A 23,794-nucleotide genomic window follows, 5' to 3' on the forward strand; every position below is an offset into this window, starting at 1 on the left:
TACAAGGTTTTGATAGTGCAATAAAATTTCGATTGAGATAGCGATTATGACAATCGGAATTTGGGCAAATCAATAGATAACAGTCGTGACGTACTTGATAACGAGAACAAACAATTCCGAAAATTCTTCTTTTCTTGATAAAATTATGACTAACATAAAAGACAATAGTTACTGCAATTTTATTGCGCCTATATATTTGTGAGTGAACGCTTCAATACGGTGGCAGAAGAGCATTCCATTGCATTGCAAATACGTGCGCTATCGGGATACGCTTTTAATGCCTTGCGCTTACCGACGATAGCGTCGCTTCACAATGCACCGAGTGCAGTCCTTATTAGCAGCATTAGCGTACTCGCCGGCGATAAGACGCATGCCAATACAGATAACAAACTTAAGGCCAATCGCTTGAAACCACGATCGTTGCTCGACAATCGGCTCTTCAGGCGTATTGGCGAGCCCGACGCAATGCGCGATTCGCCCACGCGCTTGAATTCAAGTACACGTCCCCCGCAAAGCGCAGGTATTACGTCGAGCTACGGTGTGTCCGAGACACGTCGCCGTGTGTGCGTGTGTTGAGAAGCTCAGCCATCAGTCTCACCATGTAAATGCCAGGCTCCGGGTCGTGGCACTCGCCAACGCATCGACATAAGTCCGCGACACGCGGCCACTCGCGAAAGACGATTCGTTATCTCTGACGTGCGTCTCTCGATGCTCCGAAGAGTATCGAGGATCGCGCGTGAAAGCTTAGATAACGCTTCTCCGAACTAAAGTGCGAAACACGATATATTTGTGCAAACAAATGTATCACGTGTGCCCTTCTCCCCCTCCCCCAAAAACGACCTAATAAGAAACGATTGTCGAATCAATACGATTAGATTGATTTTTGTAGGAGAAATTCCATACAAAGGAATTTTCCAGTTGTGATTTATTTTAGACGGAATTATTAATAACTGTGGTAATTAATAACAGCATTGAAAAAATTTCGCCAAGTAAATTCAAAATAACTTCGGCGAATTCATTTTTTTTTATGTTTAATAAAACGTGATAATTTACGACCGCAATAAAGATAAATTCGACGAAAGAACCAAGTTTGTTCTCCGTTAAACTTTAATTAAACGCCAATACCAAGATAAGCCAATACCAAGATCTTTAATTACGCGTTAAACTAACGGACCAGAAGCTTCACGATCGAGCGGCACGACACGTGAAAGGGTTAAAATATGTAAGAGGTTAATGGATGCGCGATCGCAAACATCTCGCAATGTGTCTCGCGCGCGCATCCAGCGTGCATAAATTCAAGTGCACATTCTGAGCCGGTTGCCGGAGCGCGCGTTTGTGTCGAGCGCGCAAGGCGAACGCTCGCGCGCGTCCGTCAAGTCGCGCCAGGTAAATCCTCGGCTCGGGTCGAGGCACTCGCCAACGCAAATACCCGAAGGAGCTTTGCGCAACAACAAACGAGATCGACTCGGCATCTAAATACCACGATGACGCGCCCGTGTGGGTGCATCTTTAAAGGAGAGCGATCCTCACGAGAGCGCGCCTTCGCAGCGCAAATGCCGCGCGATTGTCGCGCGATTTATTCGCACGTTGAAGACGCGCGCGCTCTGAATAGCGCGAATACACAATCCATTCCCCGAGGCATCACCTCCCCTCCGGAAATAATGCATCTCGATTTGCATCCATTCAACGGCCAAGGCAGATTCGCGACAGACAGCGCAGAGGGACAGTTCCGCGTCTCCTCGAGCGGTGCAGAATGCAGCGGCGGTTGAAAATTGTGCGCGGTCAGCCTGCACTCTCGTGAAACACGCTCGACCGCGGTAGCGTCGTCGGATTTGCGTATATATACCGGCAACGATATTTCATCGTCGGACTAGTCGTTCTATCGCGCAGTCGTTTATTCCGCAAAAATCGATATTTTCTTTTTATCCGAAACCGGCGAGCGTTTCCGGGTTACTCGCAGCGGATTATTATAAATCACAAACTGGTAAAACAGGTTCCAAGCGGACTCGCGTCCGTAATACGCTAATAATTACCACCTGTTACATAGATCGCAGAAAAATTATATATCAATGTATCGAGGACACGCGATGTTACGTGGATTTTACTTTATCAGTACATTTCGATTTATTAAGCTATTTTATCAATAACACTCAATAAAAAAATATTAAATCCAATTAAATGATAAAGAGAACTGAATAATGACAAATGTCAATTCAATAATAAAACAATATAATAAAATAATTCAATGATCCGCATATAAAAGAAAATTCTAAGATATGTTTATTTATTGCGTATCATAGTTGTTTTTCGCAGATAAAAGAAATGATAATTGTAAGATATGTTTACATATTGTGCAGCATAGTATTATTTTGTACAGTGTGTTTCATGATTATGCTTCTTAGCTACTTGTTCGCGTCAATTACAAGCAGAATTCATAGCCTTTACGAATAAAAGAAACATTTTCATCGTAGACAACTCATTACCGAAATTATCAGCTTCTCATAGACTCGAAAATCTCAACAACAAAAAATTCACTCACGTTTAATCTAGGCACCGAGGCCGATCTGCCATTGATTCTCCTGCGTCTCAGAAGCCTCGCTCGCTCGCGGTCTCTCCTGGTGCACTTGCCGTCCTGCCGGGGCACCAGGCTGATTTGTGGCGTGTCCTCGAGAAATCGCACCCCAAGCAGAACGCAACTTTTGTCCTCCTGAACGCCCGCCACGGTGCTGCCGCAGCTCCGCATTCCATCGGCACTCACGTCGCTCGTTATCGCGCACTGCGACAGATCCTCGGTGGACCTTGAGGATGCTCTCGAACGAGGTCGATGTCTCTTTCGTTCTATCACGAAGGACGAAGCTCTCGCGCGTCGTGCGAGGTGGACCTGCGGCGCGACGACCCGCCTAGCGATCAACTGCTCCGTTTTCGTCGCGAATTCCTGCAGTCTGCCGGACCGTGATTCGATCTTCGAACGATATCTGGTCGCTTGAACGCAACCGTCGGTGACGTCGCAGTTCGATGGAGGGGACACGCTTCGCTCTAAGGACGGATTCCCGAGGCGAGAGTGCTCTTTGGTATCAGTCGTCGTATCGTCACTTTGGTTCGTCGAGGAATCGTCCGCGGGGACGATCGTCTGCTCGTCGGTTCCGGGCGCGGAGACACTCCTCCGCAGAACGCGTCTTCGTGTTGCCTCGAGCCTGGAGGACGCCTGGATAGAGCGCGTCAACGTGTCGCAATACTGCGGATTCACCACCGTCGTGTGTCCATCCTCCTCCACGGTGTTTCCGCGATCGACAATCTCGCCCGAGGCCTCGCGGGGCGCGTCAGTCTCTCGACTCAAGATGAAACTCGCGCTTCTTCGAGATCCCTTGAACGCGTGCACATCGTGAACGATTCGCGACGGGCCCTTCCAGGACTGATTCTTGCGAAACTCTCGCGGCTTCTCCGGCGATTCGGAATCATCGACCTTGCTTCGGACGCCCGATGGCACGATATTCTCGTCGACCTCCAGCGTCGTCGCGCCGTCGTCGCTCTCGCGACGCTCCACGTCGTCGTCGTCGTTCCTTCGCTTTTCGGACCGCGGCGACGTCTCGCGCGCTTCGTCGACGTCGACGCACTGACGTACGGAGATCAGACGGCAGCCGCCGTCGTCCCCACTATTCTCCTCGCTGATATACATCCGAAATAACTAGGCGTCGCACGTCATCGTCGCGCTACGGGCGCGACGTTTTACCACGAAACGAAACGCGTCGACTTCCTTCCTTCGGCCAGAAAAATCGCCGGCTCATCGGGATCTCTCATGTTTTATCTCTGCTTTCCTCGGAAACGGACAGGTGGACAGGCGATATCGCAGTTTGCCAAAATATATCCGCGCGCTGTTTCGCGGAAAATCCGTCCGTGCAGAGGTACACGTAGATTCGAAGTGCGAGATCGTGTCAAATCATCCGCGATGTCCGTGACAATTATTATTTATGACGAGCTTTCAGGAAATTCCTATGCAGGCGCTTTTCCTTGATCCCTCTTTCAAGCTTCGAACGTCAGGGCTCGACGGCGTGTGCCAGTTGGCTATTAATTAACGTCTCAACATGACGTTCCGTGTCGGTCGAATGTTTGAGCGATCTTCCGTATAATTAGTTGGGAGGAAAGCAATTTTCCTTTCAATGTCATTTCTATTACTGTGTAACTCAGTTGTCTTTTTGAATGAATTATGTACAGACTAATTCACGGGCCTGAGACAAGGATCGTAAAAGTAATTAACAAGTATTACTTTTGGCGTATAATATATGTTTTCAACGTATAATATATGTTATCTCACATAAATTTCACCGTTAATATTTCGATCAAGAAATGAGCTAAGACTCGTAACTAAGGGAATGACGTAATTGAGAAGGATCGAATATATCCTTATTATCCACGATCGGTTATTGCGAAACGAATAATTTGCGTCTCCGGATTTTTTTAAATATATCCATTAAATATCCGGAACCTTCCCCGTTACACTTGCTGACGCGTCCAAAATAAAATGTATATTCAAATGCAAATTCCCGTTGGCATTTGTGCCACGTGGAGCTGTACATCCAGAAAGAAACACAGGTGCTTTTTCAAACGTAAATCATAAAATGATGGCCTTCACTCTTTACAATTAGCAGACGAGCATTCAGCGGAAATGAAATTTCTCGCGTTAGAACCTCGAGGATTTCTTTGAAATCGGAAGTCAAAAAATTTCACACTTGAGAATCGTGTCCTTCAACAAAAACTCGCTTTTGCAAATTTCTATGTATTTCTTCATGTATTTCGTACATTGTCCATTCCAGGATCGCTTTGCGCGAAGTTCAAGAGAAATATATTTCGATCAACATAATTATATAAGACAAGGGATCTAAATGTAATGAGCTCCGTTGTAAGGCAAATTGCTCTTGCAAAAACCAATGTCATACGATCGATCTTCGAGCATGAGCGTCGTTTGAAAGAGATCGAGGGAGACAGCGCGTGCTGCGTCGCGCGTAATTACATTACCGTAATTAGTGCTCGTTAGATCTCTCACAACGCCGTCTGGCACGCTGCATCGGAGCGCCGTAATGGAAAATCATTACGCTACACACGGCACGTCGCCAAATATAAAGTTACTAGTGAGCGCAGATCGATTTCGCTTATTGAGGAGTAAGATCGATGAAAATCAATCGAGAGGAAAAATATAATCTTCACTACAATCTTCAAAATAAAACCTCACAGACGACAGTTTAAATTAACACCATCAATTTGATTGTAGCTGCACTCGTGTAAGAGCCTCGTGAATAAAGCATGCCACATCTTGTCAATTATAAATCATTTCTCCTTTTTTTTTATTTTTTACGCTATCGAGTTCAAGGTAAATCAAGGCAACGTCCTCGGAGGAGAAAGTTTATCCATGCACCCCAAGTTCTCGCGCACCGAGGGGATTCTCCGTTCTTTCTTTTTTTTTCTCTCGATTTTCACCTCGATCGATCACTTGACGATGAACGATGGTTCGTCCGTCGACTTAACGTAGGTCGGACACGCGCGAGCGGAAAAAGAGACGCACAGGCGTCGAGCGCCGTTGGCCTACTGCGCCGGCACCTAATCCCATACAGCCGGCGCGGTGTGCGCGATACGGCACGCCGCGTGCAGGCGCACACACACATATACACGCGCGTACGCGCGCACTATCGCGCGGGCACGTGTGTGTACACGCGGTTACGACGAGGGATATACACACGCGCAAGCTTCCATTCCATTCCATTCCGCCATTCCATTCGAGCCGCGCGCTTCGCGTCTAAACTCTCACCGGCGCGGCGCGGCGCGGTGCTCGGATCTCTCGCCACCGCGCTGGTTTCATGCCTCCTTTGGTGTGCGGTGCGTGTACACGCGTGCTCATGTACGCGCGTACGCGCGTGTGTCGACAGCCCGCCGCGCCGCCGACACGTCCTCCAATCGGCAGGGACCGATTGCCAGCACTCGCGGCCTGGAATGCCTTTTCCTTTCGGAAAGCACCTCGAATCGCGGACCGGTTACGACCGCGATACCGCACACGCACCCACGGCCGAGAATTATTGGGAATTATCGAAAATTGATACTAGACTGGGAGAGGTCCGGAAAAGACCCGGGAGGGGTATACGGGAAGGATAACGCGCGGGGGAGTCCAAGGTATTATTTGTCGAGACGGTATTCTGAGAAAAGTACATAAGTGTTTAGGAGCCGCGCCAACGGCACTACTTTGGATCACGATCAGCTCAAAAATGTTTACTCGCAATCGATAGTTTTCCACGAATGAAAAATAAAACTGTACTGTCTGACTGATATTCACTATAACACATGCATTCCCAAGAATTTATATTTAGATCATTTTTTTAAACAATTTTATTGAATTTGTAATGAATCAATCAGATTATAGAAATTATTAATATTTTAACGCAATATCTAATACCTATCAATATTTTCAATTTTTTGTTTCTCTTTCTTATATGAAAAATGAATTAAAGATGTTAGCCACATCTAGTTTCTAATTTTCTACATTTCACTTTAATCACCATATGTTTAAAAAAATTATAAAAAATGTACATTGTATTTATAATGTAAATGTTGTTTGTAAATGGTGTTTCCATAATTTTCCTATAATTGTAGTATGTTTGTTTCGAGTATGTATATGTGTGTGTGCGGTTGAATATCGAAGAAAGCAGCCCGCATGGTTCATTAATGGACGCAGTTTGCCTTTGCGAAAACATTATCGGACCTGCGCATGTCGTTTTCCGTTCGCGAGTTTGCGTCCGGTGTAAAGTTTCACTTTGAGATGCGCATTGGTGTAGACCGTCATCATTGGACCGTCACCTATCTTCTGGATTTTTCTTCTTGGTTAACCGCACGTCAAAGGGTAGAAGATAGCGCGTTAATACTTCCTCGCGCAATTTATCGAGCTCGAAAGATATTTCTCTTGATCTCTCTATACTTTATACGAATTTTTATTCGCGTAGTATCAAGTTCCTTGAACTCATCTAATAATAACGAAATCCTAAATAAAAATAAAAACGATGGCGCAATAGTTCCCAAAATATTTATATCTGTATTTTTTTTTAAGAAATATCAACTCAATATATGCAAAAGATGTACTTTGTGCATAAATTGAGCATATGACTAGCATCCTTAATTTCTATCGATTATACGTACCTCTACAGAAGACAAAGAAATTATATATTTTTTAATAATAAAAAATAACTATAATAATTGTAGTAATAATTTGCAAAATTGTATTTATTTTGATTTTTAATAGAAGAGTACCGTGATCGAATTAAGTTTCATATGCATGCAATCATCCCTTTGTCATATGTGAAAGAACTGTCTCTTTTGGAAAGTATTTTCACAATTTTTAAGCTTTTAACTAATTTTGAAGTAGGCGATAAAAAGATTACTTCGTTTTAATTCACGAAAGGCGTTTAGAAAGCGTTGATCCGCGAACCGCTTTTACTGTGGCATGTCAACTAGATGTCAACTTGTATACGAAAAAAAATGCGCAAGCTTCTCACTACACATTTCCAATCGATATGCCTGACAAGAGGCCCCCTCCAGATATGCAGTTTTTTACATATGCATTTCGAGCGGAGGGTGCAGCGAATTCTCGCTCGAGTCGCGTGCGAATCTGTTTACACACGTGCAGACGGGATTTCATTAATTGCTCGGCGCAGACCGCCCATTTATTTTGACACGTGATCCCAAGATCCCATCCCCTGATGATCGCATACGTCACCATTAATTATAACGTACGCAAACACATCGATCAGTACGCGTGGATAACGAGCTCAGAGAAATAATCACCAGCTCGTACTGCTGAATTATCGTAATTCCACGTTAATAATAATTATTCTTAATGAGCGTGCTTAATATCCGTTTCATTACAATGTAAAATATTAGGCTAATCGTGAAGTTTGACGAGAGTAACAAAGTAGTTCAGGATGGACTTTATGTTTTAATAAAATCATTAAAAAGTTTATTAATCTATTGAAGTTAACTTCCTCAATTATGATTAAAATGCTCATTGTCTTGCTAGCATCAATAAATTTATATCGAGAAAAAATAGTAACAAGTATAAATTATCAAAATAAAAAGTGCAGATTTTTACAGTTTTTACAGATTAGATATTAAAAATTTAATTTTTTAGCAATACACATGTATAAAATTTTGAAAAAATATCTTAAAGAGCAACAATCATTCGTCTATGTATGCTATAATAATGAGGAAATTAAACTGCAGTTAATGAGAAAAGATCTCATAAACATAATTGTACAAAAAGTATGACGCGCAGGAGGTAATTAGTATATTCATTTGTCGGCTGACAAACGATTATGCCCAGAGAAATTTATACTTTCGTATAATCGTGCGGCAACTCATCCGCGAGTTGTAATAAGTCTCATCTAACACACGATCTAATGATTAATTAATTTTAGACAGTCGTTAACAGTGCACCGCGCCATAAATTCTGGCTCAATCGTCAGATACCACAGAAACAGGATACGTGCAACGCATGTGTGAACTCGTTTAGTTACAATAATCAACTACTTAGCATGTCGCGAATGGATGCACGACTGTTAATCTCTGCGGAGCGCATTTTTCTTCGCGATATCTGATCGCGGTATATGTAACTCTCGCCGTCTACGGCTCATTAATTTTCTCTCACGCTATCCGAAAAAGAAACCAGTACAGGAGATCCGAACTCCTGTCTCGCCCTTGAATCGATCATGTTGATGAGTGCGACATGATGCAACGGGAACAGAAATCTGCTCGGTATTTCAACGTCGGAGACCTGTGAATTACTGTGTGACACCCGATGCGGCAGTAAAAAAAAGGGACATATTCACATTAATCTACCATTATCATCAAATCCATCTCACGTACTCCGAGACATGTAACTGTACATTGTACATACGCGACGTATTGATTTCAGCGCATTATAACGGATTCCGTGTATGATCGATTGGATATGTCCATATATCTCGTTTACCTTATGCAATTCAGCGTAGAATAAAAATATCAAAAAATTCGAAAGAGAAATGTCAATTCAGATGTTTTATACCAAATTTCAAATTTGATATAAAAATCTAATATAAAGCTCTCCCCAAAGCTCTGAAAAAAAATATATACAAAGAGCGCATATGAACGATTTATAGGGAACGATATAATAGTTATTAACACCCAGGTGCGCTCGTTGTATTTCACTTTCGCAAAGGAGGGATCCGGTGCGAACAACGCCACTGTGCGGCGTGTTAATGGTCCTCTTTTTGTGAAAATAACACTACCTCGTGTTCCTTAATCGGGCTAACGAGTCGCTTAAATATCAGTCTCCCCCGGTGGCGCGCAACTCAGATTATACGAGCCACTTTCATCGCAAATATGCCATTGTGTGCATACGCGAGCATTACATTGTTTGTTACGCGGATGTCGCATTATTCTTCCGAGCTAATGAACTCGTGTCATCGAGGCTGCAACCTCAACGTCCTTGAGCAAATCCATAAACGCCCGGCGCATTCTCATTACGCGACCGCCTCCTATTATAGCCCCGAGTGTCCAACTAAGAATACAGATGTAGCCTACGTCCTCCGTGCTCTCAGATCCGCTTACGACGATCATATCGGTAATGACTGCTTTCTATGCACGGATTATAGTGACTGACAGTTGATCTTGATTGTCCCAACAATAGAAAGGATAACACAATTCAGTGTCTAGATTCAAATGTGAAATGTGACATGTTCGAACCAATCCGTATGTACATATGTCTGAAACCGATTTTTTTTTATTTAACCTGCATTTAAGGGTTAAACGTGGCCTTGTAATAATATTTATTATTCGTGTTGCGCAATAACGCGCATGAAGGCAAAGATGAATAAATCATGAGGATTACAAAACAACAGCACATAATTATATATCTATATATTTTGCTAATGGCGAACATATTATAAAAGCCTTATATACTGCTATTAATTAATTTGTCACATTGCAACATCCAAGAAATAATATTTAGAAAAATGTAAGCAAGAATTAAGAGCGTCAGTGATATGTAAAAAGAGAACATAACACTATTAAATCCATAGTGTTAAACTGAACTTTATTTATATCGCCACTGCTCCTACTTAATAAATAGTTATTTTTTACTAAAACAATGGAGTTAAATAATTTAAAACAGTTCAAATTTAACCCAAATTTGGGTTAAGTTCTATTGTTTTATTTAAAAGTAACTATATTGTTTTAGTTAAAAATAACTATTTATTAAGTAGAAACAGTGGCGACTTAAATAAGGCTCAATTTGACACAATAGATTTAACAGTGTATGCAAGCTGATAGACGGACGTAGCGCGAGAATTATGTCGGTCGAGGGGATCGGCGATTTGCCGGTTCGAGAATCCGGCTTATGACAATTCATGAATAATAACGTCGCGTAAGGAGGAACCGAAGGTACAGTTACATTTTCCACTCATTTCTACGCAGTACAGGTAGTACACGTTCGAGCGAGCGTATATGTACGTATGTCGGTACGAACGGCGGGTCACCCACTTTGTTTTTCATGAAGAGCACGTACGTGACGTGGCCCCTGGTCTCTCCCGACCAGTTCAAGATTCCCGAACTAGGGATAGATTGACCTCCGGGTATACCGTAATGTCGGTGAAAAAAAAAATATCGTGTGTCACGGTAAAACCGTAATTTATTTATTCGGCGATAACGGCACGAACCGGACGAGACCTACGAGAGGAATCGCTTCTTCACTCGTGTCTAATAAATATTCAAAGACCGCAAAAATAATTGTAAGACCTGACGAAAGTAATACACTTGAAAATACGAAACGTTCAATGTCGTTTACATCCTCGCAATTCCTATTACGGTTACTTAACAGATGATACGCTCTCGCAGTTTCTTTACTGTTACTCAATGCTACACTTCTAAGTTACATGCATTATTAAATTTGAACGTATGTTCTTAATTTAAAATTTCATAACGGTGAATGGCGGAATTCCTCGACGTCGCTCATTCGTCTCACGTATGTTTATAGACTTCAAGAATGAATACGGACTTGAGTATACGCTCAGCCGTCATCAGCGCCTTGCTGATTCACTCTAACAAATCTGTCCGCGGCGCGAAAGAAGCGCGTTTAGCAAACAGGGTCTGCTGAAACTATGCCGAGACTTATGTCGTCGATAAATATCGCAGTGCAACGACACGGGTCCCTCGTGTATATAACGTATATATACGCACGCACGCGAGAGAGCAATATGCGGGTTCACGCCTCTTGCTGTATTCATCTGGGCAAAGTGCGACAGAGAAAGCGAGTTACGCATAGACGATTGCGCGCGTAGGTGCGCTAGGGAGGGAAAAAAATAACAAGACGCGGTGCACCTCGGGAATGTGGGTTAATCGACGGCTCGAAGTGGAGCGAAACCCGCCTCGCATCGTCTCATAATTGACGCCGAAAGGCGAGACGCCTCGAGGTGTCCCTACAGTGACCTTCGCAGGATGTCACCTCCCGTTTCACCTTCCTTTCTCTTCCGTTTGGCACCGAGCCGCGCGCCGTCATGGATGTAAGAAACGCCGCCGCGCCGCTCGCACGTGCGGAATGATATTTCAAACACGAGTTCTTTCGGGCCGACATTCCCTTGGGCTAAATAAGTTGCAGGTTTTACAATTCTTGGCGGTAGTATTTTAGAAGTATCGGTTATTTCCATTTAACCACTTTCCAATATCCACGCAAAGTTAAAATACTTATGCTCTGTTAAAATAATGTCACATATTTAATTAATCATTTTTAGAAATGCGATACAATGCACTTATATTTACTTCATTTTAATGTTTTAAAAAATTAATAACAAATAATAAATAAAATTAATTTCACTAATCTATTTAACAGAAACTAATCTCTATGCAAAATTAACAAGCGCAACCTTTAGATTTTTGATAAATAGATAAAATTTATATTATTTATTTCTTATATAAGTGGTTTTAAAATTTTCCAATAAAAGAGCGTACTATATTACTAGTTCATAGTAAACTGAAAAATTTTTGCGATAGATGGCGAGAACTGCGAGAAGCTAATTGCATGGTCGTAAAACTTTAGTGACATTTTATCGATCGCTTTGGCATTGTCTTGCTGCTCATTAACGTATTGTTGAACTACTACGAATACTATAATTGTTTACGTTCATTATCATTATTTGCGTAGTCACGATAAGACCACAACAAGACTTCGTCAAACAAATGTTTTGCAAGTTCTACCCGGTATACTCTTTAGAAAAAAATTCCTCGGCATGACGAATCAAAATCGAAATAAAATTCCATTGCGATAAAGACGATAACAAATGTTCTCAGGATCATATTCGCGTCATACGGTGAAAACAACGATAGCGTAATTTGCATGTAAAGCGTAATTTCGCGCACAATCGCGCCTTACATTCCAAGGTCTCTCGGGCCTTGTTTATTAGGTTTGTCGTGACCCGTTACATTAACACTAAGAAGGCGGGGCATTTTACGGTTTCTTCTTCGAAGCACGAGTGCAAAGCGCGCATTGCGTAACACAACGTCGACCATTGTGTTGTGCGACTGCGCACCATGAGAAAAAGACAACTCACAGACGACATTGAAAGAATCGCCATTTTTACGGGGTCGCGTGAAATTGTAGAAATGGTCGAATTCGAAGGTCGTGCGAAATGATTTATAATTGTAGATATTAAATTTAGAGAATTGTTTGCGAAAACGCAATTTTCACATGATATTACAGCTCGCGCAGAAAAAAAACTCGACCGAACGTAAAGAGTTTCAGCGAAACAAATTATCGCATTAAATTAATCATGATAAAAAGATATCGTTACCCGCGATGCGCATCGGGTAAGATATTGCAAAGATATCATTTATTTACATAATAGTTACATATAAATTGAAAACAAAAATAGCAATATTCATCATCGATGCATATTTTATTTATAATTTGCAATGAAGAAGAGTTGACCATCGCTAAATTGTTTCGCCATTCTCTTATCGACAACAAAAAAATGTATGCGATAGCTTATCGTTCCACTTAAAAGTCTTCGAGTCATTTAAAGTCAATTTTACGAACATATTTACGTAATGCAGTATATTTTTTCCAAGTAAATTGCAGTTGTCGCAAGAGTCGAAAACGTCGCGACTAGCTATCAACGATTTCTGCAACAGCGTCGCAAATCAATTAAACGACAGGAACTTAATCGTGCAACAGATGTTGCGTTCAGACGGAGGAGGGCCGTCTTCCTTTTTGCCCGAGATAAATCTATCATGCATTAAGTGGGTGTTACGCGTGGGGTCGAGCACGATTAGGCGATTACGTGCTTTCACGCGGTGTGATAGGCGCGCAGTTCTGCACGATAGGCGCCCTAAAATTGAAGGGACTCACCCGTGTGCCCCCTGTAAATGCTACTTAGCACTTAATAAACACATTCGATTGAATTGATACCGGGCGAGCGTTAGTAATTGAACTGAACTCGCAAGAGCTTTAATCTCATTCGAAGTAAGAATAGGGTTTTATAGTGCAAAATTATTAAAATCTACGAATTCGTGAAAAAACCGCTTAAAAATTAAAATTTTATTTTAAAAAATTAGAATAATGCAGTAGTAAAATTATGTATTTATTCAAAAAAAGAGATATTCGCCGCATTAAATTAATAAACCGAACAAAGATCCTTTCGAACATGTATATATTGAATGTTTTTCGATTAATAGTAGGTATCTATCTAATTTTCTAATTTCCTACGCGATCAAACTTGCTTGGATTTTTTATCTTAAAAACCTTTAACCTAAGATTTAATTTTTAAATTCATTTAACGATTCGATGTGCCAATATTATCCCGACTGACCAGTTGAGGTCCCGACCGAGGTCAACCGTAAATTAAGTAGCTCAGTTAATTGCGACCTGAATTTATGTAAAAACACTTAAAGTAAAGTATTGCGAAAAGGATGTTCTCCAACTATGCGGCACATCAGATAGCGGTCAGCACATCGTCACCTTGATTATCGCGTGACGACCGATTATGATGGAAAGTTGATGCGCATCGGGTAAGAGAAGTACGGCGAGCTAACGAGCATAACCGCCTTGTGCCGATTCGCGCTTTTGCAATTGGATTTTGAAACGGTTTCCCGATCGCGATTCGTGACACGCGCTCAACGCCGGTGGTATCGTAGAGCACGTTGACCGGATGTAACGTAGTCGTGTTGTAGTCGTTTCGCGAAAATCTCTCATGCGTTATAGATATCAATGCAATTTATTATATCAAAGTATGCATAAAGTATAATAACAGTTAATTTGCGACATTGTTAAATTGTGATCATTGTCAAATCATCGTAGCGCATTGTTGAATTATTATAAAAAATACGGAACATACTCGTAAATTAATAAATTAAACTTGTACGCAAAAAGAAGGATTTTGTTAAAATATCTAAAAATTTAGCTAGATACTAATCAGAAAATAATTTTGTTAGATCATCAAACTAATTATGTAGAACGCTCAAGCTGATTGCCAGAACATCAAAACTCTTTGCAAGCATCATTATGTTTGAGCGTTCTACATAATTATTTTGATAGTTCAACAAAATTATTTTCAAATCTGTATTCTGCACACAGCTAAATTTTTGATACTTTAGCAAAATTGTTCTTTCCGTGTAAAACTTAGCTAGATCGGTATTGTGCGATTACAAATTGCATATCCTGTTCATAAAGATGGAATTATATGATAGCTAAAATAGTAGTTGCGTGTGAATAATTTATTCGGGATATTTTTTTAAACATGCTTCAATACTTTAATTATCTTTTTCAGAGTAAGTTCTAAAGTTGATAGAATTAATCGAGCGTTTAATAGCGCGTCGCAAGTAAGATTCCGTTTTTCGTATGCATTTCGGTCGCACGACTGTTGCCACTTTCACGATCGATCGATCGTTACCAAATTCCTCAGAGTACATTACACTCGATGTCGAGTGTTCACGAGGCGCGCTCGCAACAATCGCGCGCGATCACGCCGCGATTCGCGAAGTAACGGCGCGGCGGCGGTTTCTAAACCCGATGGAATTTCTTTCTAAGAAGCAGAATCGGCCATGATTTCGCATGAATTGCGATCATCGCCATGGCATTATAGGTGCCGACATAATGCTTCGTTCTTATTCCTGGCGTGACTTCCTCGCCTTTTCCGCCGGCGGTGCGCCATGTAATTGGGTTACGAGAACGACCGTCTACATTGTTACGAATACTCCTCCCTGGCAGTTCCTCGACATTATCCTGTCCCACTGTCGTGCTAAAAATATTTTGTACTTTGAACGCGGCTCTATTTTTCGTCGTTTACCTCACTCAAGGTCTGCGGTAATTTTTCCGTTCTTATCAGCGACTGCATTATACGGTTGGCTTTATTCATGGTCGTTTATTATTCGTCGCAATGCTCGTAGAAAATATTGGCGGAAAAAACCGAGCTGAGATAGCCGGTTACGAAATATGTCTCGATTATCTTAGCAAATATTTCTTGTAACATAACGCAACGTAAAATCGGTCGACCGATTTGACCGAATACTAATTCCCGCAAAGACACGGTACGCGCGATATCGCGCGTCTTTCCCAAATAATTAGACGGGCGCAATTCTCAACGCCGTTAAACTTACGGCGGCTTCAATTGACGCACCCGCCGTCGTGTAATTATCCGATGCTCCATATACCGCCCGCTCGTCGTGCAGGATCGAAACGCGCGCGAATCATTCAATAATAAATCGCCAATAACTCCGTTCCAGTTCCGTCGAGATGACCCAAATAATGCGCGAATTCGACCATCGCGGCAATAATCGGTGACAATTATATGACAGCGTGTGGGTAGCAATGGGGGTTATTGGGCCGCATAAGAGGTATAAAGAGAAAGAAAGGAGAAAATGGGGAGGGCACGGAGAGATGGGTACGTTTTTGGATAATGACCCACGCGCTCGAGCGCATCCTGCATGAAACGGATAATTGAAGTGGGTGCAACGTGATTAATTAACGTCCACGCACACACAACCGAGCGTTGGATCGTCCGTCGGCCGACCGGGGCCCGGCTTTTATATCTCGTCTGATCGTTCGGCCCGACGTTTCACATCGCTGTGAGACTGATTAATTAAGTAACAACTGTCCGTCGGATCATCGATGGGCCTTTATTGCGCCCTGAAACTGTCTGCGCTACGCGTAATACTTCGGCATTACCGCCAAGAGAAAGTTTAGTCTTTCGCAAAAAAGGAAAAACGGCCCGCGAAACGCCGATTTCTTTCGCAATAAATTTTCCACGATGTGGACCGGCCGAGGGCCAACGTGTTATTATCGCGCTAAGTTGTGTGACTCGTCGCATAACTCTGATAGCGTAACATTTACGATCGTTCCCGTTTAATTACTATACTGAATTTCACGTAATCGCGTTTAATTGAGCTCACAAAAATGCGTATCCTGTCTGGCTCTTTCTTATCACTTGAATATTTTTTTGCATTTACATTATGCGATACAAGTAATTACTCTCAACATCGAATGTGTATTATACTTTCACTTTGTGTCATTTCTAAATAAAATTACAATTAAGTGACAATAAAAAAGTTAATTATTTTTAATATCTACAAGTAATCAAAGAATTGAGAAGAATTTGTTTAAACAGAAAAGAATATGACGATTCAATTGATAACCTTTTAGCCAATCTCAGACTATAAAAATTAAGAAATTGTACGATATCGACTTCTCGTGAAAGTTTCGAGAAATCACAGGAAAACCGTCAGTTCAAAGATCAAGATCACAACAGGTCTATTAACATCCGTTATCAGAGGACGGAAGCTTAAGAATCCGCGGATATGCTACCACGCCATCAATTGATAAGAAAAAAACATCGGTATGCACTTAGTAGTGGAGATTCAAGTTTCACTCGCGCTGTATAGAATGTTAATCGACTCTCCATCATCCATCTTAACACGTAGTAACTGTACGACTCTAATTGCGGAACTTATTCAAAGAAACAGTCTCCGCTACTTTAAACTAATAGCCACGATGAAATTAGCTCATCACACAATCTCGACGAGATTCCGCCGATTAACTAAGCGGCAGGTGTCAAGAGGAAAATAATTATCACTATTATAATGCACTTGCAACCTCCTCGAATTATTTTAATTTTCGCACCACGCTCAGTCGGTTATGACGGTTTGTTCGGTTAGTGAAACATTCAACGGAAACTCCAGTAGACGGCGCCACAAGATTAGCCGATCGACCATACCGATCATAGAGAGAGCTCTAACGATCGATATTTAAAAACAATTACGATAATGAACATGTTACGATAATGTTGCTGTTATTAATCCTAAACTTCAAATAATTTCATATAATATTATTTCAAAATATAAATATATTTAATGTTATAGAAGTATAATAAAAAAATGTTAAAGAGAAATCTGTTACCGGCTGAGTGGAAAACGAACTTTAGATTTGCAGTTAAGTAGATAATATAGTGATCTGTTACATTTATAGTTATATTAGCATTATGGATAATGCGTGGAAATTACAAAAAAAAATTTAATATTTATCAATTTTGAGATATATATTCAAAAATTATTCTTCAACGAATATTGATGAAAATAAAAAAAAAATAAATATAAAATTATTTTATTATTTTACTACTCTAAACAATACTTGAATTACTTGAATCAAAAATATAAAACAGTTAAAAATACAACTGTGATAAACTATTTCACAAACATTTTTTATTAAATATATTTATATCGCTATTTCCTGTACAAACGAATTATACCTATATGCATCAGATAATTCGCGTATTTCGAGATAGTATAAATTAATCTCCAAATAAAAATCATATGGATCATTTATATATTTTTAAAATAAATGTTCACTGTCAGTCTTTCACTGACGCTACACGTATCCCATTTTCACGTGAAACCGTTTCTCAGAGACAAATAGCAATGATAATTAATACAAATAACCGGACATATCACCCAAAGAACACCATCTCGAAAATCACCAACTCGACTTCCACGAAATAACCGGCCAGAGATAAATCCGTTCAAGCGGATTAAGATCCTGCTCTTGATCCTATGGTTTTAATTTGCGTAAACATTCTGCAAGAATGAATGTACAGCTAAAGTAAATATCCTCATCGTTTTGCACCATATTCTATTCCACATATGCAAGAACGCGCTATCTGACCATATTGAGTCTACAGGTGCGAGAGAAATAATCATTTTCGCCTCCCTCTTTTTCGGCGTCGTCACTCTTTCCGCGTTCTTTCTTCATTTCGCTGGCAGATAAATAAAAAAAAAGGAGGAAGTCCGCACACTTGGCAGGGGTCTTTGCAACAGTCCGGCTGTCACAAAGGAATCTTTTATTATCTCGCGCTTATTGCAGCCACCTTTCGAGTCCTCCACGACGGAATTTCTTTCGCATCGAAGCATGACGGGCGGCTCAATGGGTCGCGAAAAAAGTGAAATCTTCTCTTAGAAGAGCTACTCGATTCCTCTCTTGGGGCTCTCCTTTCGATTCCATTAACTGCTATGGGACAATCAACGTTACTTACCATCGATGTGAAGTAAAACTTCTCGAATTCTCGCTCGTGAAAACGCGCCGACGTCAAATTCGTCGCTGTGTGCTGGGCGTGCTTCGACAGAATGTCCTCGCCTTTCTTGCAAAGCCACGATAGTACCTGCAATTTCAAAATCGAGCACAGATTTTAATTTTGGTCCGTAAACCGTCATTGATATAAATTATAAGCAAATAATTAATTTTTTTATTTAGTTAGAGAAACGGATTACACTTATGTAAGTTATTATGATAAAAACTGATTTCATTAAATATTTCAAAACGCAAAAATATATTTCAAATATTTAGCTCATTTAAGATATTGGATTATCTTTATTTTAACGTGATTATCATTTTAATATTAGTGTCGGGAATAAAAGCGATGAAGTGAAACGTCGTTGTTGATTGATGCTCTAGCTTTCAATTGCAATCGTTTTGGTGCTTCTTTCTTTTTAACGAGCTGTCAAATAAGTCGCAGGCAAGACCATACACAAGAAATGATGCTTTAAAACGTAACCGGTCTTAAAAGGAACGAAGACATAATTTACACTGGACGTAACAATTATCTCGTACTCTCTCTCGAATCCGCAATTTTTCCTTCAAAGACTAATATTTACGAGGCGAAAATGTATTTGAAAATTTCAATTTTTCTTTTAACAGCTGTATATTTCTGCGCATTGCTCTCGCATTATTAACGTTGAAGTATCAGACACAAAAAAAATGGGATTCTACTAAAAGATTTGCATCGAACAGCCGTTATCAAGTCCATTCTCGAAAAATAGTATGTATATCGTTGTCCGAGACACTGTTAGAATGTCAGTATGTAGTGAATAACGATGGACAGTGAGTAATCGCCGCGCATCCGAATTCGTCGGATAATTAAAGCTGGCGCGGCTGTTTTTGACTTCGCAGCCACACGGGAGTTATTTATGGCAATATCGCGCAGTAATATTATACGCGCGATACGTGAACGTGTCGCGCCGAGAATATGTTTTGCTCCATTTCGATCATCAATTCGTACGGCAGATGTAACAGGACAATACTGTGCTCGCACAGATCGACGACTCTCGCCACGATTAGTCACGTCTTACGCAATGCCCCTGCAAGAAGATCTCCACCAATGCTCGTGATATTCCACGACGTTGTGCAATCGCACGGTCTTCATTATGACGTAACCGAACGATCATACGACAGGAATGATCCTTTGATAACGATCGGTCCATGTCGAACGCGTGCTCTCGCTCGGTATTGCCACATTTGCCGTCATGCTCCAGAACTCTCAAACAAACGATGGACGTATCGCTCCGGGAATTATTGCTTATGACGACTTAATGCTCGCTCTGGTCAAAGTATTAATCGTCCGTACGGTGATTTGAGCGGTATACCATTTCAGCCGGTTGGACAGTTGCGATGAAAAAGAATGCGGAATGTAACAGACCTAATATCCCCGAGATGTCAAAATATATTACAGACACTTGTCTCAATTACGTATTCGCGTGAACGGGAAGAGGTGACAAAAAATGGGGAAACTCGTATATGAAGCAGGTTGTCAAAAGCGACAACGGCAATTTGCGGCAACGTAGAGCCTGGAACTGGATCCAAATGCACCGAGAAGTTCTTAAATGGCAGATATCAATCTTATTATTGTTACTCCCCGTTACGCAGAATAAAATACCGACCCGATCGAAAAATCGCGATCCGGGAAGAAGATAAATTCGATTGCATTTACCGATTTCTCCTTCCTTTTTCCTAATCGAGGCTTAACCTCATCTGCATAATCTGACTCATATACGATCTCTCTGACTCGATGTCACCCTCCGTCACGGTCTTATGTCTGTCGCGATCGTTTCACTTGTCACACACATGCTGTCGAGGAGCAAAGCGTGTTTCTTAGAGGGAATTTATGACGACGACGTGCACGTCGAAGATCTTGCTGATAATTAGATCGCTTCTACGTGCGCGTGATAAATGGCTAATCGTCCCACCACGACCCATCAGCGAGCGGAAAATATGCGGGGATAATTAACGGCAGCAGCCGGAGGAGAGCGCGTCGCGAAGGAAAGTGGACGAGACAAGCTAGGCAAAACGTTGAGGGAAGAAAGAACAAAAAGAGTTTCGCCATGACCTGTTGCGTTTAGAATTAAGCCTAAAACAAATCAAGTTTTGTAAAACATGATCAATTTTAAACGTTATTCGTTATAATTGCAGTTTATTTATTAAGACAAAATAAAATCCTAAGAGCTTTTGCATTTAAATCGCCGATTTTCAGTTTCAGAATATTTCTCGCAAGAAACTCAAATGGTACTTTACGTTATTTGGAATGTATATATATTATCTAAATTCACGAGATTGCGTCTGAGATGAAATGAAGAAGAACATCAGGATGTTTGCCGACGATGTTTGCAGATATAAGACAGGAGCTGTATACACACGAGCATCAGAAGCGAGAAGAAAGGGGACTCCGCCTCTGCGAAGAAGAAGGTGGACCTCTCGGAGGAGGCATGATTGGGCCTGAGGAGAAACGGAAACCGCTTCGATCATAAGCAAACCGTGGCTTATTTGGGTCACTGGGCCGCGTTAGGTGAGCCGCCGATCGAATGTCGTGCATACGGCTCTGTACAACACGCGGATCCTTCGAGTGTGGCAAACCGCCTGTCTGTGGGATGGTAATGTGGGAGCGGGCAAGCGAATTTCGCGTATCGGCTCCGATCGTGTACGATTTATCTCACGCATAGATCGCGTCCGAGAATCACGCACACCGTCGCGATTTCTAGGTAAATATGCGAAGAACGGATACGCGGATGTGCATTGTACAGATTAGAGAATGCTATTTATGTCCTCGTGCAATGTCCAGTCTCAAACGTTCGAACGTTTGATTTCGCCAAACGCACGCAACGATAATGCGAGATGCGAAAGGAATATAAAATACAAATCTTATATCCTTATTTCCTAATAAACAGTTTTCTAATAAAAGTAATATTATACAATAAAAGAAAATATAGAATTTATTAAAAAAAAAATATATATATATATATAGGTATATATATATTTATAATATGAGCAAGAATAAATTACATGATGAAGAGGATGACTGTCTATTCGTAGTAAATCATTTGCAAAAAAGAATAATTACGGCACAGAAAGCTTGATATTTTTTTTTTACTAGATGCAGATGTGTCAGACGAGAAGTACCGGACGTTTTTGCCACTTCTCGACTCCGAACGTTGAGTTATCGATCGGTCGGGGAGGCAAACGTGGGAAATGAAAGTTAAATCACGCGCTAACTAATGTACACACTCCGCGCAGGCCATAAAAAGATTATAATATATCATCATCGGAGAATTATATGCATTAAAAGCCGCCGGTATTTAAAGCGGGCGTACGAAATATTTCATCATGCGCGACGCGGTCGGAGCGTGACGTTTAACCTAATTACGAATTTTTCGGGCCCCCGTCTCGAAACGCGATGGAAAGCCGTCGACGACGTGTCATTTCGCAGCGATCGAAAGTGTCGGCGTTATCGAGCGGCGCGTGAAGCACACAGAGGACGTGGGAAGTAAAAACTAAAACGCGCGCCAAAAGCGACGTGTGTAAATCATCGCGCGCCTTGTGTTGCATTCATCGACATTAGCGGAGGCTCACTCGTCGATGTCGCGCATTCCGCAATCGTAAGAAGAACCATGAGATCATAAGAAGCGAGACATGCGATGAGTATCTCGTTATCGTCGTATTTTCCTCCCCTTCATCCTGATACTCCCCTGATCTCCTCTTGGCGGTACTTGTACGCGACTTTTTAAGCCGTTGGTTCACCATAATTGCAACATCTCTGCCAACATTGCTTGACATGAATAAAAACACAATGTAGAATTTTAAATAGAGCCGATGTATCCATACGAAATGAACTTTCAAAAGATTCTAGACTCGTGAGATTATAAATATTCACACAGCGCGGAAAGTATTACAAGAATCAAGACCTTTTGCCATAGAGTTTAATGCTAAATTCTCATCTTACGGCGAACACGGTTCTGATATCGCCCGCGAAGTTGTCGGCGTAAAGTGGAAAAAGTCTCACGCGCGAACTAAAAAACGTCACTTGCATTGATTTGAATATCGTTAATGGATTGGATACGCCACTCGACTATTACTACCGAAACGATCCTCGTAAGATGCAACACTGGGTCTCGTACCGTCCCGTTAAGGGAAAGATACACGGAAACCTCTTCGATCATAAGCAGACCTTAGGTTATACGGGTCACTGGGCCGTGCTAAGTGAACGACGATCAAATACCGTAAACACGTGTGCGCACGTAGCGTGTGTATACGTTTGCGTGAGCGTATTGTGTATGTGTGTGTGTGTATGCGCGCGCGCGCGCGCGCGGTGAGGTGAGTCAGGTGCGAGCGTGCAAACGAACGTTGCACCGCGAGCCGCCTCCTCCTCCTCCGCCGCCTCCACCTTCTCTTCCTCGCCGCAGCATGCAGCGATCTCACGCGTCGCGACCTCGACGTGGACCGCGTGCGTTTTATCTCACCTCCACACGCCAAAGCGTGCAAACGCGCGCGCGAGCGTGCACGCCTAACGGGCGATAGGTATTTAGGTTCCGTCGTGGCGCGCGGCTCTCTACCGAGGCGCTTCCGCATCTGCGGCGCGGCGCATCTTCTCACGCGCGGCGCGCGTGGACCGCGCGATCGCTTATCGCTTATGGAAAACGCGGCGTGTTCGATTCGATACCTCGAACCGCGAGGTGGTGTCGTTATGACTCCGGTCGGCCAATTACCGATACCGTGTACGTTTGGAGAAAAGAATGACGCGGACCGCAAGCACGTGGGAGTGGGTGACGCGTTCGACCACCTGGTCCACAATATATGCACAAGAGAGTTGAATAGGTTGAATAGCCTTTCGGATAAATCGTCGCTTGACGTACGAAAAGGCGTATCTCGATGGTGATTATTTGATTGGAGAACCGTTTGAGAAACTTAGGCCTTGTATATACGAAGTATAATAGAAGATACATCTAATTCACTCTATAGCGTTCTCTAAATAGGAAGAGATCAATTGAATGAAATCATTGTATGATAAACATCTGCAGATGCATCTATAATTAAAATTAATTGATGCAAGGCCCATCAATCTTTAAACCATTATAGACAAACAATACACACTTCGTAATTACTTGCAAGATATTATTTTAATATAGTTCCAGTGTTAATAAT

The 23,794-nt window shown here is 41.8% G+C and overlaps 2 protein-coding genes across 3 annotated transcripts in view; both read right to left on the reverse strand.

The window, feature by feature from the left end:
* LOC105455945 overlaps positions 1–23,794 on the reverse strand; it is a 287,400-nt gene that overhangs the window by 27,903 nt on the left and 235,703 nt on the right. For both annotated transcript variants that reach the window (XM_011699655.1, XM_011699656.1), the window contains exon 13: positions 18,582–18,707. In XM_011699655.1, the coding sequence (XP_011697957.1) occupies positions 18,582–18,707 (126 nt within the window). The remainder of the gene's footprint in view (positions 1–18,581; positions 18,708–23,794) is intronic.
* On the reverse strand, positions 2,274–5,581 carry LOC105455944. Its single transcript, XM_011699654.1, has one exon. It carries the CDS (start codon positions 3,674–3,676, stop codon positions 2,492–2,494), a length of 1,185 nt encoding a protein of 394 aa, XP_011697956.1. The 5' UTR covers positions 3,677–5,581; the 3' UTR covers positions 2,274–2,491.

Source organism: Wasmannia auropunctata, unplaced genomic scaffold (assembly GCF_000956235.1).
Source record: "Wasmannia auropunctata unplaced genomic scaffold, wasmannia.A_1.0 LD335828.1, whole genome shotgun sequence".
Classification (NCBI taxonomy): domain Eukaryota; kingdom Metazoa; phylum Arthropoda; class Insecta; order Hymenoptera; family Formicidae; genus Wasmannia; species Wasmannia auropunctata.

Excerpts from the sequence above, each read along its gene's own strand:
- LOC105455944 (XM_011699654.1), bottom strand. The coding sequence starts at position 3,676 with ATGTATATCAGCGAGGAGAATAGTGGGGACGACGGCGGCTGCCGTCTG.